The sequence below is a fragment of the Hibiscus syriacus genome, unplaced genomic scaffold (genome assembly GCF_006381635.1).
Source record: "Hibiscus syriacus cultivar Baekdansim isolate YM2019G1 unplaced genomic scaffold, ASM638163v2 tig00110174_pilon, whole genome shotgun sequence".
Classification (NCBI taxonomy): domain Eukaryota; kingdom Viridiplantae; phylum Streptophyta; class Magnoliopsida; order Malvales; family Malvaceae; genus Hibiscus; species Hibiscus syriacus.
Window position 1 is genome coordinate 629,434 of NW_024062612.1, and position 15,485 is coordinate 644,918.

The following is a 15,485-nucleotide window of genomic DNA, read 5'->3' on the forward strand; positions in this document are numbered from 1 at the left end:
CCTAGATTTAGCCCTTTGATTTTAGGTTTATCACGCTCTAGTCCTTAATTTTTAATTAGAAGATCCAATTGACATATTGATTAAGTTATTAACTACAGCCCTCATTTTATGGTTAGTTTTCTCTTTAGCCCTTTAAACTTTTAATTAATCATGTATTGAATAAATAAACTAGGATTAATTAGAGCCTTAACCTTAGGTTATTCATAATTTTGTCCTTTAGATCTTTAATTAGATTGTCTTTTGACATAATTGATAAGGATGATAAATAGAACCTCCACTTTAGGTTTAATTTCATCTTAGTCCCTTAATTTAGGGAATGATTTGATTTGACTTTCGCATTTAGATTCCCATTGGTCAAATTGATTTTTCAATTTAATATTTGGTTAAAATCAACCAGGGTTCATATTAGAGACTTCATTTTTAGGTTTAGTCCTCTAGGTTCTTTAAGTTCCATAATTTGACACTTTAGGTTAGGAGAGCCTTTAATGAACTCACCTAGAATAATTAGGCATTAACCTATTGATTGAGTGCATCCGCTTTGAAATACAAGGTAATGTTCATTTATTAATGATTCAATAGTATATATCCCTTAATCATGCTTAGGTGTTGACTACTGGTGATTCCTGAAGTAAGTTAACATCATTTTCAAAACTGCATCATAATTTCTCAATTCCCGAGGTAATGTTCGTTCATGGGGCAATAATTGATCTTCCAAATTCATGCTAGGGGTGAATATTATTGCTATAATAAATGAATATCCTCTTTCAACTTTACATCCATAGTGGTTTCTAAATTAAATAAAGTCTCGAACTCAAATTTTTCAAATTTTAAACATAGGGTAATAGACTAGGTACCAATTTCTGGGCGTTGTGGGGGTGATAATCCTTCCTCATACGTAACCGACTCCCGAATCTATTTTCTGGTTTTCGCAGACCCCTAAACTTGGTGTTTTTGATAAAAATAAAATATTTTATTAAATTACCCGATTTTTGTGGTGTTCCAATCACACCTTAAAATGATTGGTGGTGACTCCCAACATTTCATTAAAATCATTTCAAAATTATTTCAAAACCCCCATTGTTACAACTAGTCGACCTTTCCCCCAAAGGGCCGGTTGCGACTGATAGCTTTTCTAATAGGAATTTTTCAATGGGACAATTTTAAAAATGAAAATACACATTTAGTGGGACGAAGAGAGTATAATATAGGAATATACTTTTAATAAATATAAAAACTAAATATGACATAAAAATTAAATATAAATAATAAATAGAATGATAAAAAAATTGTATTGAACTTTCAATTGATATTAGTTTCATATTTAATCCTTTAACAATCTTACTCCTTCCTTTTATAAAAAGACAATAAATCAATTGTATTTAAATTTTTGCACATTTTAATATTTGATAATTTATATTATATTTAAAGCTGCACAGTTAAAAAAAAATAGAACATAAAAATATATATATATCTATTACGTCCAAGTCTAAGCAATAAAAATCGGGCCTTTCCACTTAGTATTGGAACCGGCCTCTTAGTATCATTTTTATACCCAAATCCAATAAAAAGTAGTACTACATCATCTTACCAAATAAAACACAGCGAGTGATTGGTCTTGACAAATAAAATGTCAAAAATTTCACTGCAAATACTAATTCATCTCGAGCATGTTACTTTCGTAAAATAAGATAGAATAAAATACTAATGATGTATTCCAATTACTCTACCAAACGTAAATCTATATTTTTCTACGAGGAGAGGGGTGGCTGAAGCGTAAAAACATAGCAAACTAATCCTCAAGAACAAGCATCCACTTTCTCGGTCCCCAATAATGGGGGCATGCATGCAGAAGCGGCTCAAGAGGTTCTCCATGTTCCTCGAAACTGAAGTATTTCTAGTAATTGATGGAATCTTCGACAAATAGTTAGTTTCGGCTTTCAAGTTCATTATCAGAAACATGACTGACACACAAGGCAATTAGTCACAAATCTCTCTCAGCCCTTAAGCAATACGGATCGCAGCATTTCAGCATTTACCATTATATTTTCTCATCATTCGATGATACATATATATATGTTTTCTTGGTAGCGAATGGATGGATTTTATAGGAAAACCTAAATGTACAAAGAAAAAATATATTATATAATATATCGTATTTTCTGTTATTTTATAAGATTTTACTTCAAAGTCTTTCGTGACATATATTAAATTGTCTTTTTATGGTCCAACAACTAATAGGTCATGTATTTCAATTAAATTCATATAACGAGTTTAACCTTTTATATGTTGTAATTTATCTCACGAATAGTTGATCGCATAACATTCAGATTCAAATTATAGAATGTAGTTCCTCTTTTTCGAGAAAGTAAAACGGGTCTCGTTAAAAACCCCTTCTACCAACAAAAGGTTGGATTCCTATAAGGGAAAAAGAGTGCCCAAATCCATTAATCAATCTGGAAACAATCATGTTTTACATCGTTAACAAGGAACTACGGAACATCAGACCCAAAAAAAATAGGAAGCATTACAATCAAGAGCTCTTTGAGCAAACTTGTGAGCAACCGTATTAGTCTCCGATGAACATACAACACTATACAACTATTGAAAGTAGTACATTTTTCACGAATAGCAATGTCCCGCTAGTCTTCCTCTGAAGCGAGATTAACAGCCGCCGCAAAACTATGCAATTCGGTCAATCCTAGATCAAAGATACATCCTAACGTGGTAGCTAAACCACCAAGAACAATATCCGAAGCATCACAAGCGACAACTCCTATCACGACCATCTCGGTTTTTGGACTGTAAGCACCATTCGCATTTAACTTAATCACATTTCTATTTGGTGGTCGCCATTTGCAAGGATCAATAACAATAGGCCTTGCAGATAGTTTCTGTCATTGAGCATGAATAAACTTTCCTCTCTCCTTGTATGGACACTTGCACATAATCAGGCATGTCTTAAAAGATATGTGAACTCTGTGTTATTTTTTAAAATGAGGCTCCTAAAATATTTTATAATAAAGTGAAATTATAAAACAACAAAATTTAAGAAGATTGAAACTATGATGTACATAAATAAGAATTTTTTTGCTCGTTAAACACCATTTAACCATAAATTTGATGATTTTGTTATAAAAATTGATTACAATTGAATTCTCAAGATAATAAGAGAAAAATAAAAGGTTTGTTTGGTTTAATTTTATCAAGGGAAAATAATTATTTTTAAGTTAACAAATTGTTTTTTAAAGTATTTAGGGCTATGTTTTGTATCGTGTACTACTTTTGTCAATGGATCTTCTCCTTTCATTACATTGGTTTTGATTATTTAATAATTTCACTCACTACAGAAGGAGTGATCTATAAATCAGGGACCTAACCACCTCGTTTTTCCGTGTCAACCATCATTAACTATTCTCTCACCCATTGTACATCAACGTTGGTGTGATGATTGGGGGATTAATTAAATTTAATAATCGAGAATAAAACATTTAAATTAAAGATAAATTATTTCTATAATTTTTTTCTATACAAATCTCTTTAATTGATAATAAAATTCATCATCTATTTTTACTCATTTAATAATAAAAAATATTTTGACCGTTAAATTTTATGTTTTATTTATTTAAAACTTGACATGTATGACCTTTAGGAAGACCCTCTATTTATCTAGAAAAGGTCAATTTAAATCCAATTATTTCTACTGAGCCAATATATTTTCCCGAGAAATTAGTAAATACTTTCGCTATGAAAAAAAAGTTGTGATAAGAAATGTTCAATTTTTGAGTTCCTGCTACATTTTTATACATATATTCAGCCCAAAGTGAGAAATTTCAGAGAGTGGACCTTTCTACAGTTGCTGGAGAACTTTTCAAAATTATTTCCTGGAAATGTCTAGCACAAACAAATGTCACACGCGGATGTCTCGTTGTACCTCTAGATATTGCAAAACAGTTAATTGAATATGGATCCTCATAGCCACAAAAAACTATTTACTCAGGAAAAAAATCTATTTCATGTGGTTAATTTTAAAAGGGAGAAAAGCATTCAAAAGGGTAAAATAATATTATTTATAGAGCAATCATTTAACCCTTTCCCTTTTGTTTATTTAAAAAAAAAATCTTCAAATCAAAGAGTAGATGAATATATAATGGTCGATTCTACGTTTTGTCCATATCCTCACCGCCCCAAACTAATGTCCATACTGCCGCCACACCTTTTGATCTTGCACGACCTAAATTCCACCCTTCTTTTACAACTTGACGCTTTTTGGCATCTTTCTTCTTTAGCTAATGTGATTAGGATAATAATACGTTTTCCATGCACCCTTAATAATACAAATACCTTCACTTTATTATTTCTTCTGTTTACTTCTTTTTTAGAAGGAGATGGGTGTGGGTCTTTTATTTACTATAATAGATACGATTGTCTTGGGTTAATATTAGGTACCGAAATAATCTATACAGATTAAATCACTGAGATATAAACAAGATTTAATGAGAGGATAAAGTTATTTGTTTCAAATCACATATTTAATCAGATTGTTTATACAATTAAAATATTAATATTTATTAAATATTTTATCAATTAGATTTTTTTTGGATAAGTAATTTTCATTTCAAATTCAAAAGAACGCAACTACAGCCTCAACAATACATCAATCAATCAGGAACAAAACAAACATAAACAATGAGCCCACAACCCCAAACAGAGCAAACCAAAGAAACATAAGACAACAACATAACAGAGTACACCCTTCAGGATCCTCACACTAATCCTCAGTCTACACGAAGCTGTAAATTCACACTATCATGTTTATCTATACAGCAGCCCTGCAATCTAGTACACAATATCTTTAGCTTTCCCATATATAATCTTCGAAGACCGCTCAATTCCCCAAATCCATCAAGAGTTTACCTTTTTTTCTATAATCCAAGATGAAGTGAAATTAACAAGAGGCCATTTGGGATATAAAGTACACGTCACCATTACAAAAGAGCAAGCATCAGCTAAACAGGGTCCATAAATGGTTATTGTGATAAGAATACGCCTCGGTTTTTAGCGACGACAAGAAAAGTAGAAACCCAAGTCGATTAGCCATTTATAATCAATTACAGTAAATTCTTTTTTCATTAAAAAACAAATACATATAGATGGGCATTGGCTTTTTTTTAAGCCAACATTTGTAAATGTAAAGTTTACTACAGCTTCTGGACTCTGGAGTTTTGTTTTTACTTTGACTTAATCGGGTAAAAGCAAAGACATAATATTATCAGATTTTTTTGCGATCTAAAACACAATTGTTCTTAGGGTAAACAGATTCGATTCAATTTTTTTTAGTTTTGAATTATTCAAATTATTTAAATTAAGAATTCAGATTTTGAGTTTAAATCGTATTTAAAATTTAAAATTTAAAATTTGGGATAACAGAGAATCAAATACTAAAACTACATCTTAAGTTTCATTAGTTTAAAAATCAAAATTAGAAAAAAAAAATAAACGATAGAGTATGAGTTAATTGTATCTCACGTCCTTCAATTATTATCTTCATTCTAAATTGGTCTCTAAACTTTAAATGTTCCAATTTCATCCTTAAATTCTGCTTACCATTCTAAATTAGTTCTCAAACTTTTCAACATTTTAGTTTCATTCCCAAACTACGATCTTAGTTCTAAATTGGTCCCCAAACTTTTTGAATATTTTAGTTTTATCCCAAATTATACGTATATACTAATTACATCCATTATTAATATAATTGTTAGGTCAAGTTATATTATTATATGCTAAAAGATAAAATTTAGGTTAAACTATGGATGAAATTGATTACATATTTTGATGAATATGTGGGTCAAATTGGAAGATTCAAAAGTTTAGGGACCATTTTAGAATGAGAATCATAGTTTGAGGATCAATTTAGAATACTCAAAAGTTTAAGGATTAATTTGGAATGAGAGTCATAGTTTAAGGATGAAATTGAAATATTTAGAAGTTTATTGACTAATATGAAATAAGGATCATAGTTTGGGGACATGATGCAATTAACTCTACAGTAATATTAATCATTTTACCAAATCAATATTTTTATACTCGTTTTTTTACTTAATTTTATCAAAAAATCTAAAGGCACTTGGGTACCATGAATTAAGCCTGCTCTTCCGTGATCAACAAACCATAAATTAATGTTAAGCATAAATAAGCAAGCATACGAAAATTGTCTCTGTCTGGCTGTCTTTGGAGTGTTCCTTTGGTTACTACAAAACCCTATTGCATAAACATAATTAGTTTCTTGTAATGATCTTGTAAATGATCTGACTACGCAAGAAAGAGATACGATTGACAAATGACTGAGTGCCAGGGGATTCTCAAAATCTACCTTCCCACGAGTTCTTGTTCCCCAAAGCTTAAAATTTTATATATTAAGTTATTAAACAAAGGAAGGTAACAATTTTCTGAAGGACCACACCTTTAAAAATGAAAAACAAAGGATCTTAAAAGGAATTTTAGTTTAATTATATATATATATATATATATATCATTACAAATATAAATTAGATGAAGTTCTCAGGGTTAAACTAGTTTTTTGTGTCAAATGACATTTTTTTAAAGAATGTCATTTATAAATGGAACACTACTTTAAAAGAATATTAACACCATTTTTAATTTTAACCTCATAATTTACTTTTTTTTCCTTTATTATTGGTATTATTTGCTATACTTATAATTGTGCATATAAAACTTTTTTTGATTTAATTGTAAAATTATTTTCAAATTAAATAAATTTAATTATTTATATATAATATATATAATAATATTACATCAATAATATTTTTTATTAAAATTTTATATAAAACTTTAAATCAAAATTTATAAATTTAACTGATTAAATTTTAAATTTATTAATATTGTTGTTATTATAAACGTTTTCAAAGTTATTTATTCGAAAATAACAAAGCAAAACAAAGCTTTCATGATGAAGCTTGGCTATTCCCTTACGGTGAAGACAAACTCTTACTGGGTCCAACTACTCAGACAAAAATATAAAATCCAGGAGGCTCACCCTATATCGATTGAAAATCACAATTGTTCCCTATTATGGAGAGGAATATCGAAAATATGGAGACAATTGCTCTCATGTTTGGTTTGGTCAATGGGTAATGGGAACTCTATAACTTTTTGGAATGATAATTGGGTGCCGAGCTTGGGGCCTTTACGAGACTATGCCCGAGATGATATACATGCTGATTTAACCCAAAAAATTCACAACTTCGTTGATGTTCATGGCCATTGGGACGTTGCAGCTCTATCTCAAGTTCTTATTCCAGCTGTCATACCTTACGTCATTAGTGTTCTACCCCATATAGAAACAATAAACCTGATACACTGATCTGGAGATGGACTCCTGAACTTAACTTTACAATTAAGTCAACTTATACTTTTCTCATGGAAGGTAACTAGAATGAAAAAAGCTCTATTTGGAAGGTAATTTGGTCAATCACTGCTCCTCAACGAGTTCGCATGTTTACATGGCTCACTTATAAAGAAAAAATCATGACGAATTATGAGCGAGGAAGACGACTGCTCACAAATAACTATTCATGTCCGACTTGTGGTGCAGCAACTGAAACTGTAATTCATGTGCTACGTGACTGCCCACCAAGTCGACACATGTGGTTGCGTATTGTGCCCCAATCCGCCTGCTCAAGCTTTTTCGGGACTGACCTTCATTCATGGATTACGCAAAACATACACGTGCATCGTCCCTTATCCGATGGTGATCCCTCTTGGTCCTCTCTTTTTACTGCTCTCATTTGGGTAATTTGGAAACATATGAACGATTATGTTTTTAAGGGTGTCACTTATAAAACATACTCGATCATTCATAGTAGTTATAGCTGGGCCAAATGCTATGAAACCAATATCAGAAATCCTACTGCACGCCCAAGACAACAGAGGGCTGCTTCAACATGGTCTTCGCCACCCCGAGGATGGACGTGTTTAAACACGGATGGTGCAGTTGCGACACTTGATGGGTGAGGTTCGATTGGTGGTGTGTTTCGCAACTCCACTGGTGACTGGATTACAGGTTTTACAAAGAATATAGGGACAACATCAGCCCTCCACGCAGAACTCTGGAGCATCTATGAAGGTTTACTCATTGCAAGGAGCTTTGGGGTTTCCAAATTATTGATACAATTCGACTGTAGCAAAGCAGTCAAGCTGATCGAAGATAGTGCTGGCATTGACAGTCATATTCCTCTAATGCGTGCAATCCTGAAGCAACGAAGGTCTAGATGCTGGATAACAAAGGTCCAATGGATAAGCAGGAATGGGAACAAGATTGCAGATAAGATGACAAAGCTTGCCTCTTGGAATCACTTCAGTTTGATTCGTTTCGATTCTCCCCCTGATGAGCTTGTTGATCTTCTTTGAATAGAAGCAGCCGATGCACAGCAAGACGATGCCACTAGACATGCTTAGACTACTGTCTTAGGCTTTCTTTTAATTAAAAAAAAGTTATTTATTTGAATATAATACTTAAATATTTAAAGAATTATAAAAAATGTAGGTTTTATGTAAAAATATATTAAAATATATAGAGAATAAATAAAAAATTAATTTAAGGTTCGATTACAGCCATAAACGAGATTAGAGAATCATGAGATTGATTATTTTAAGTACAAATATCCCCATTACTGTAATGAATGAAGACTAGGCTGATGGTGATAAATATCCCTAACACTGTGTGGTTGGCCCTAGGAGAAGAGGGGGTTAAGTGGTTGACAAACATCTTTAATATTATTTTAGAGACTGCCAAGATGCCAGAGGAGTGGAGAGAGTCCACGGTGATACCAATCTATAAGAATAAAGGAGATCCCCAACGTTGTGGTAACTACAGAGGTATTAAACTACTCAGCCATACCATGAAGCTATGGGAAAGGGTGATAGAGGTTAGGTTGAGACAAGTTACTAGGGTTTCGGAAAACCAATTTGGCTTTATGCCAGGCAGGTCTACCACAGAGGCGATTCATCTACTTCGACGACTTATGGAGAAATATAGGGAAAAGTCTATATATCTTCACATGGCGTTCATTGACCTTGAGAAGGCTTATGATAGCGATCCCCGCGATACGATCTGGAAGACTTTGGAAACGAGACGGATCCCAACTATTTATATCCGGGCGATTCGTGATATGTATTGTAGATCTACTACATACGTCAGGACTACAGTTGGCGACACCGAGGCATTCCCGGTGGAAATCGTACTCCACCAGGGGTCGGCTCTTAGCCCTTACATCTTCGCCTTGATTATGGACGACATCTATTGTGCGACACCAGACGGTGTACCATGGTGTATGCTTTTCGCTGACGACATTGTCCTAGTTGCTGAAACAAAATCTGAGTTGAATAGTAGACTGACTACCTGGAAGACTGCTTTGGAAGAAAAAGGTCTAAGGATCAATATTGATAAGACAGAGTATTTATGTTCAAACTTCAGTAGGGACCAAAACGAAGAAGATGTAGAAGTATGCATAGAAGGACACGTTCTCCCCTCAAAGGATTGTTTCAAGTACCTAGGGTCTATGATACATAAAGATGGGGGTGTAGATGATGACGTTACACACCGTATAAAGGCGGGATGGCTAAAGTGGAGGGCCGCTACTGGAGTTTTGTGTGACAAGAAGGTGCCTCTAAAACTTAAGGGAAAATTTTATAGAATGGCAATAAGAACAACGCTGTTGTATGGATCAGAATGTTGGGCAACCAAGAAAGATCATGTAAGGAGGATAGAGACCGCAGAAATGATAATGCTTCGATGGACATGCGGTAGGACTCTGTGGGATATGACAACAAACTCTGCTATTAGGATGTCCTTGGGGGTGGTGCCTGTTTCCGAAAAATTGAGGGAAGGAAGACTACGGTGGTTTGGGCATGTCCTTAGGCGACTACCGTCTGATGCGGTCAGGAGGGTAGAGTCGATTACAGTCGACGGTGCCAGAAGGAGAGGACGACCAAGGCGGAAGTGGGAAGACTGCTTGAGATCTGATTTGATTGATTTAGCCCTTACCGAGGACATGACCTCTGATAGGAAAGTATGGAGACTTAAGACTAGGATAGTCGAGTAGTGTGGGTCACATCTCTAGGGTGTATCATCTCTGTCTTCTTTTAATGCCTTTGTAGTAATTTCCATGACTTCTATTTTTTTATTCGTTTCTGTTATTGGTATTTATGAAGGCTTAGAACTGGGCTTGCTATCGTTTGACTTATGTGTATCATTCTCTCCACTTTTAAATTTAGTCGGGTCTTACGTTTCTGTCTATATACAGAGATTTTTTCGCAGGGTTTTTTTTTTTTTTTGCAGGGATATCTGCCCAGTACAGACGCGCATATGATATTAATGAATGTATATGAATACTGTTCAACTATGTATTTATGTATTTATTTATACATGCATTGCATTTTATCTATATTTTTTAATTTTCTGACTGCCGGAGGTCTTCCACGGAAGCTACTCTCAACCTGGCGTTAGGGGCAGCCTACTACCCCTACCTCCCCTTAATGGGAATTGAGTTTTGTTGTTGTTGTTGTTTTATGAAAATAATAGCCCATTATGATCCTACAAAAACTAGGGTTCGTTGCACGTGGCAAACATCCAAGTGCGGTGGGACCCAACACTTGGTGGCTACAAAGCGGAGATCCTTTCCTTGGCTGGACCCAACAAAAAATTGTATGGTACCATGTGTAAGATCGTGGAGATTCAACAAATTTTAAAGGTGACAAATAAGGGTCCACGACACATTATTATATAATAAAGTAATTTTTATATGTAAAAAAATATTTTAATATATACAGAAGGTTAGGAAGACCTTGTTTTTTATTTTAATTTTTATGTGCAAACTTGATGAGAAGACAAATGATTAAGAAATTTTGGTTACACATGGAGGCAGGTGTAGATTCATGTCTATCTTTTTTTTTGGGGGGGGGGGGTTTAAAAAGATTCAATGATTAAGCAATCAAAGAAAGAAAACTCCAATTTACATTGCACTTGCATGAAATGTCATGGAGGCCGCTTAATCATGGCGACGATGGACCTCTTCTGTTTGTCTACGAGGTCATCCCACCCGTCGATATATTTTAATTATGGAAACAGGAGATTAACACGTGGAATTAATCATGTCTAAGACGACACTAGTGTTTCCACATATATTAGCATGAGGTGTATTTTCTACTTTATTCTTCATATTTTGTCTTAATAGTATGGACCGATTAATCCGTAGAAAGTTAAATAAGAGATGAGCATGATTGTGTAATTAATTTAAAGTTGTTAATAAATATATTAGTAAAAAATAATAAATAAAATAGTTTAATTAAATTCTGAATTGCCATGGTTTTGTGCTGGGCAGATACTATTTATTTGACTTATTTTACAATTTGACTTGCGAATCCATGAATACGCAGTGTTGCCGTTTTGATATTATATTATGGAATTCGATCATACTTGGTCTGGTGATGTGAAATATAAAGCGCAGAAAACAAGCTTTCGTGGCCATTTCATGGTGTCTTTTCTCCTCCTTGGTTTATCTTTAAAATCTTCAACTAAAAATGATTGCAATTCATGACTAGGATCATATTATGATTTAATATTAATAAATGAGCCAAAGTTTATCACTTGTTGGCTCATGTTGATCTTTCGTTAACTTAACATGTTTTTAAGATTATTTAAGGTATTTTATATAAATAAATAAACAAACATATTTGATTGGTTGATCAAACTGCTTATTTTTATTTCATTATATTTTTTTTAGAATATGAGTTTTAGTCCGTCTTACTAAGAACACCCTCATTTCTTCTTTTAGAGTCTCTCATTCCTCTCTCCTCTATATATGATTAGAATTAGACTTAGAATTGGTTAAAAAAAATAAAAAAAAATAAATTTAACGTATTATCTACCGTCAATTTAATAAGATAATTAAGTAGCCCATTTTAGAATAATAATATAATCTTATTATATATATATATAAAAGAAAGCTTACTATTATATTTATGTGTAGCCAAGGTATTATCTAAAATTTAAATATAAAATTAAGTGTTAATTAAAAAATCGAATAAAGAAATTAAGTATTAATAGAAAATTTAGATCATAGAAATATTGTCATTCCATCATATACAAAGTTATCTATATAAAAATTTAGATTACAATAACAAATTGTAATTGTTGAACTTTGGGGAGTTAGGCAGGGATTTGTGCTCGGAAGTCAAGAAGTTTATTGTTGAATTAGATGCTAAATGGGTGGTGGAAATCCTTCGTAGAGAACATGTAAAAGAAATGTGCTCTTAAAAGATTGTGATGAGCTAAGACGAGAGAGCTTGGTAGAAGAGATTAGACACATTAGGAGAGAGGATAACAAGTGTGCCGACTACCTGACGAACAGAGCAATAGAAATAGAGGCAGACTTTTGTATTCTAATCGATCCCAGAGGAATTAGTATCGTTGTTGTTGGCTGATGCTAAGGGCGAAGGAACAATTAGATCATAGTTAACTGTGATTCTGCAGTCCTCATCTTTGTACCAAAAAAAAAGAACATATCATAATTAAAATTAATCGTTAAAAAATGCATTCAAACTAATAATAATGTGATTTAAATTAGAATAAAATTAAAGGACGTCATATGGTTTATGTAATGTGACTTTTATTAATTTTGTTTAATTCTCACCGACGTTATATCACCTGTTTTAATTGACATAAATCATGCAATTATAAATAAAAATACTTGTTGATAATAGTTAATTAGGTGATAAGAAAAGTAGTAGGGTATAATAAGTAAATATATTGAAATGGTAGGAGATATTAGAGATTTGGAATTGTGATGGAGGTAGTTCAATTATTTGCCAACTTAGTTGAGACCCTATAAAAGGCCGCTTTGAGCCTTGGAACTTCTCTTACTACAATTCCTAAATCCGAATCCCAAAGCCTTGCCCTTCCTCTACTCTCTCTACTTCTTCTCACGTTCTTTCCTCCTACCTAAATTGCTAATAGGATGACTGCAAATGCAATGGAAAATCCAGTGAAATCCCAGAAATCAAAAACATATCAAAAGGCAAAAAGAATGGTGGCGCCCTTTGCCTTTCTTTTCTCCATTGTCGTTTATGCCTCTATCTTCTATGTCTTCAGTTTTTCTCCTTCCACTCTTTTTAACGATAATAAGTTTTGGTTCGTCATTTCCAACACTCTGATCCTCATCATTGCCGCTGATTACTGTGCTTTCTCCTCGTCAAAAGATCAGAAACGTGACTTTTACGAGGATTATGAGTTGCATAGCCAAGCAACGAGGAGAACCACCGCCGCTGCTGGTGCTTCATTTGTTTCTCAATACCCCGAAATTGCGAAAAAGAGCCTTCCCATGGAAGAAGAGATTGCTTCGAAAGAGAATTATAAAGAAGATTATCATGTAACTCAAACGAATAACGAAATCCCAGAAAATATATTGGAAGTTGTCGAAATAGAACCTCGAACTGACAATTTCCAAGAAAAGACGCAGGAAGTAGCAGCTCCCATGAAAGCAGTAGGGCATAATGGAACTTGTTTTCATCACCGGGTAATCAACAAGAAGAAGGCCGAACCAAAAACTATCCGACGAAGCAAGTCCGAAAGAGTAAAACATGTTAATGCAGTTAACGACAAGAAGGGTGGTCTACATCGATCCAAGACGGAAAAGCAGCAAGACGAACCAAGTGGCAAAGACGACGAGTTTTCCATCATGTCCAATGAGGAACTAAACAGGAGAGTGGAGGAGTTCATTGAGAGGTTCAACAGGGAAATTAGGCTTCAAGGTGTCAGAAACCGACAAGTTTTGGAATTCGAATAGACTAAAACAAGAGGAGATATTGTGATAGTTATTACAGAAAATTTGTGTCTCCTGGGTTATGGTTTTGATTGAGGGGGGTGCGTGTGTCTTCCCAGTAGAAACTTGTAGGGTAGGCGGTCGGTGTAAATGGTTTGGACTTTAGTAGGAAGTGTTTATGGAGTTATCATTTTCAGTTGTCATTCAGCCATTTTAGTTTTCAATATCCCTCCTTGTAATTTACCCACGCCTTTGTATCTATTCAATCCATCCACCAAGATGCACAAAACCTAGGTGGCGTAAAACTGGTATCATTTTGCCTTTATAATTTGTGGTCTGGTACGCTGTTACTTTCATAATAAATACATATCTATCTCCGGATTCAAGATCTAAAATAGCTTTAAATTAAGAGTGATCTTGCCACATTTCTTCATAAATTGTAAATTCATTCTATTAATAGAAAACTAGAATCTTAATTTCAGTTATCAAAATTTAATGTATATGTTTGTTTACGTTTTGCTACAATAATTAGACTATTTATAACTTTTCAAGTTTTTACATAAGAGATAATTATATACTAAGTCATACATTTTGAAAACATATTGATCAAACAAGAATTCTTTATATGTATTTATACTTTAATCAAACAACTTATTGGCATTTAATAACTTTGAAAGTCCCAATTCTTATATCAATCAAAGGACTATTATGATCAAAGATTTCATAATTCAGAGTAAACGATTGCATAGAATAATTCACGTTATGTCAACGTTAAAATAATATAGTAACATGATTGATATATAGACATATACACGCACACCAAATCCCTATTATGTAAAATATTATAAGTTGAGTCGACTTCAAAAGTGTGCTATTATTACTTTCCCAATATTGTAATTATCATGTAACTAAGTAGTCCTATATATTTTTGTTTAAACTCGACTCCTTTAATTCCTTGAAATTACTTGCCAAAAAATTAGGTCAGTCTCAAACCTTTTTTATTAACGTTTAAAATATATTTGTTAAAGTACGAATGCAACTGAGTATTGAATGAACAAAGTGAATATAGTATGCATTCTTTCATAATAGGAAAAGTTCATACATTACAGTAAAATGCTCACTGCCTTTATACACAGAGGAGAAGAAATATAAAATGGAGGGAAAAGCTGTTAGAGATGAGAGAGAGAGAGAGTTTGTTAGATCTAACAGCTCTCACACTCTTCACACATGCACACATGCATGAGATACATGCATACATCATACACTACCATTCCCCTTACTAATCCAAACCTCACTTTGCCAACTCCCTTACTGCATAGACACTAACATTTCCCTTACTGCTTCAAATTTCATGCTTTTAAACCTCCACATTGGAGCTGAACAATCAACAGTTTCTGCCTATGTTTCACAAACAACGGTGCTGACAGTGGTTTAGTTACAATGTCAGCAACCTGTTCATATGTAGGGACCTCAAGAACCTGTAGCCTCCCTGCTGCAATCATTTCGCGAACAAAGTAGAGATCAAGTTCTACATGTTTGAATTTTGAGTTTAAAATCAGATTAGCACAAACAGCAACTACACTTGAGTTATCACACCATAACGTAGGTTTTCCACGAGGAACAATGTGCAGTTCACTCAACAAGTAT

General features: G+C 33.4%; 1 protein-coding gene across 2 annotated transcripts; it reads left to right on the forward strand.

The window, feature by feature from the left end:
- The first annotated feature begins 13,012 nt into the window (after positions 1-13,012).
- On the forward strand, positions 13,013-14,058 carry LOC120216822. Of its 2 annotated transcripts, none has more exons than XM_039214131.1 (2): positions 13,013-13,865; positions 13,900-14,058. In XM_039214131.1, the coding sequence occupies exon 1, from the start codon at positions 13,035-13,037 to the stop codon at positions 13,860-13,862; it is 828 nt and encodes a 275-aa protein (XP_039070062.1). In that variant the 5' UTR covers positions 13,013-13,034; the 3' UTR covers positions 13,863-13,865; positions 13,900-14,058. The 2 variants fall into 2 exon arrangements, with proteins under 2 accessions (XP_039070062.1, XP_039070061.1); XM_039214130.1 differs by having other exon boundaries at positions 13,013-13,869; positions 13,904-14,057.
- Positions 14,059-15,485: the final 1,427 nt, after the last annotated feature.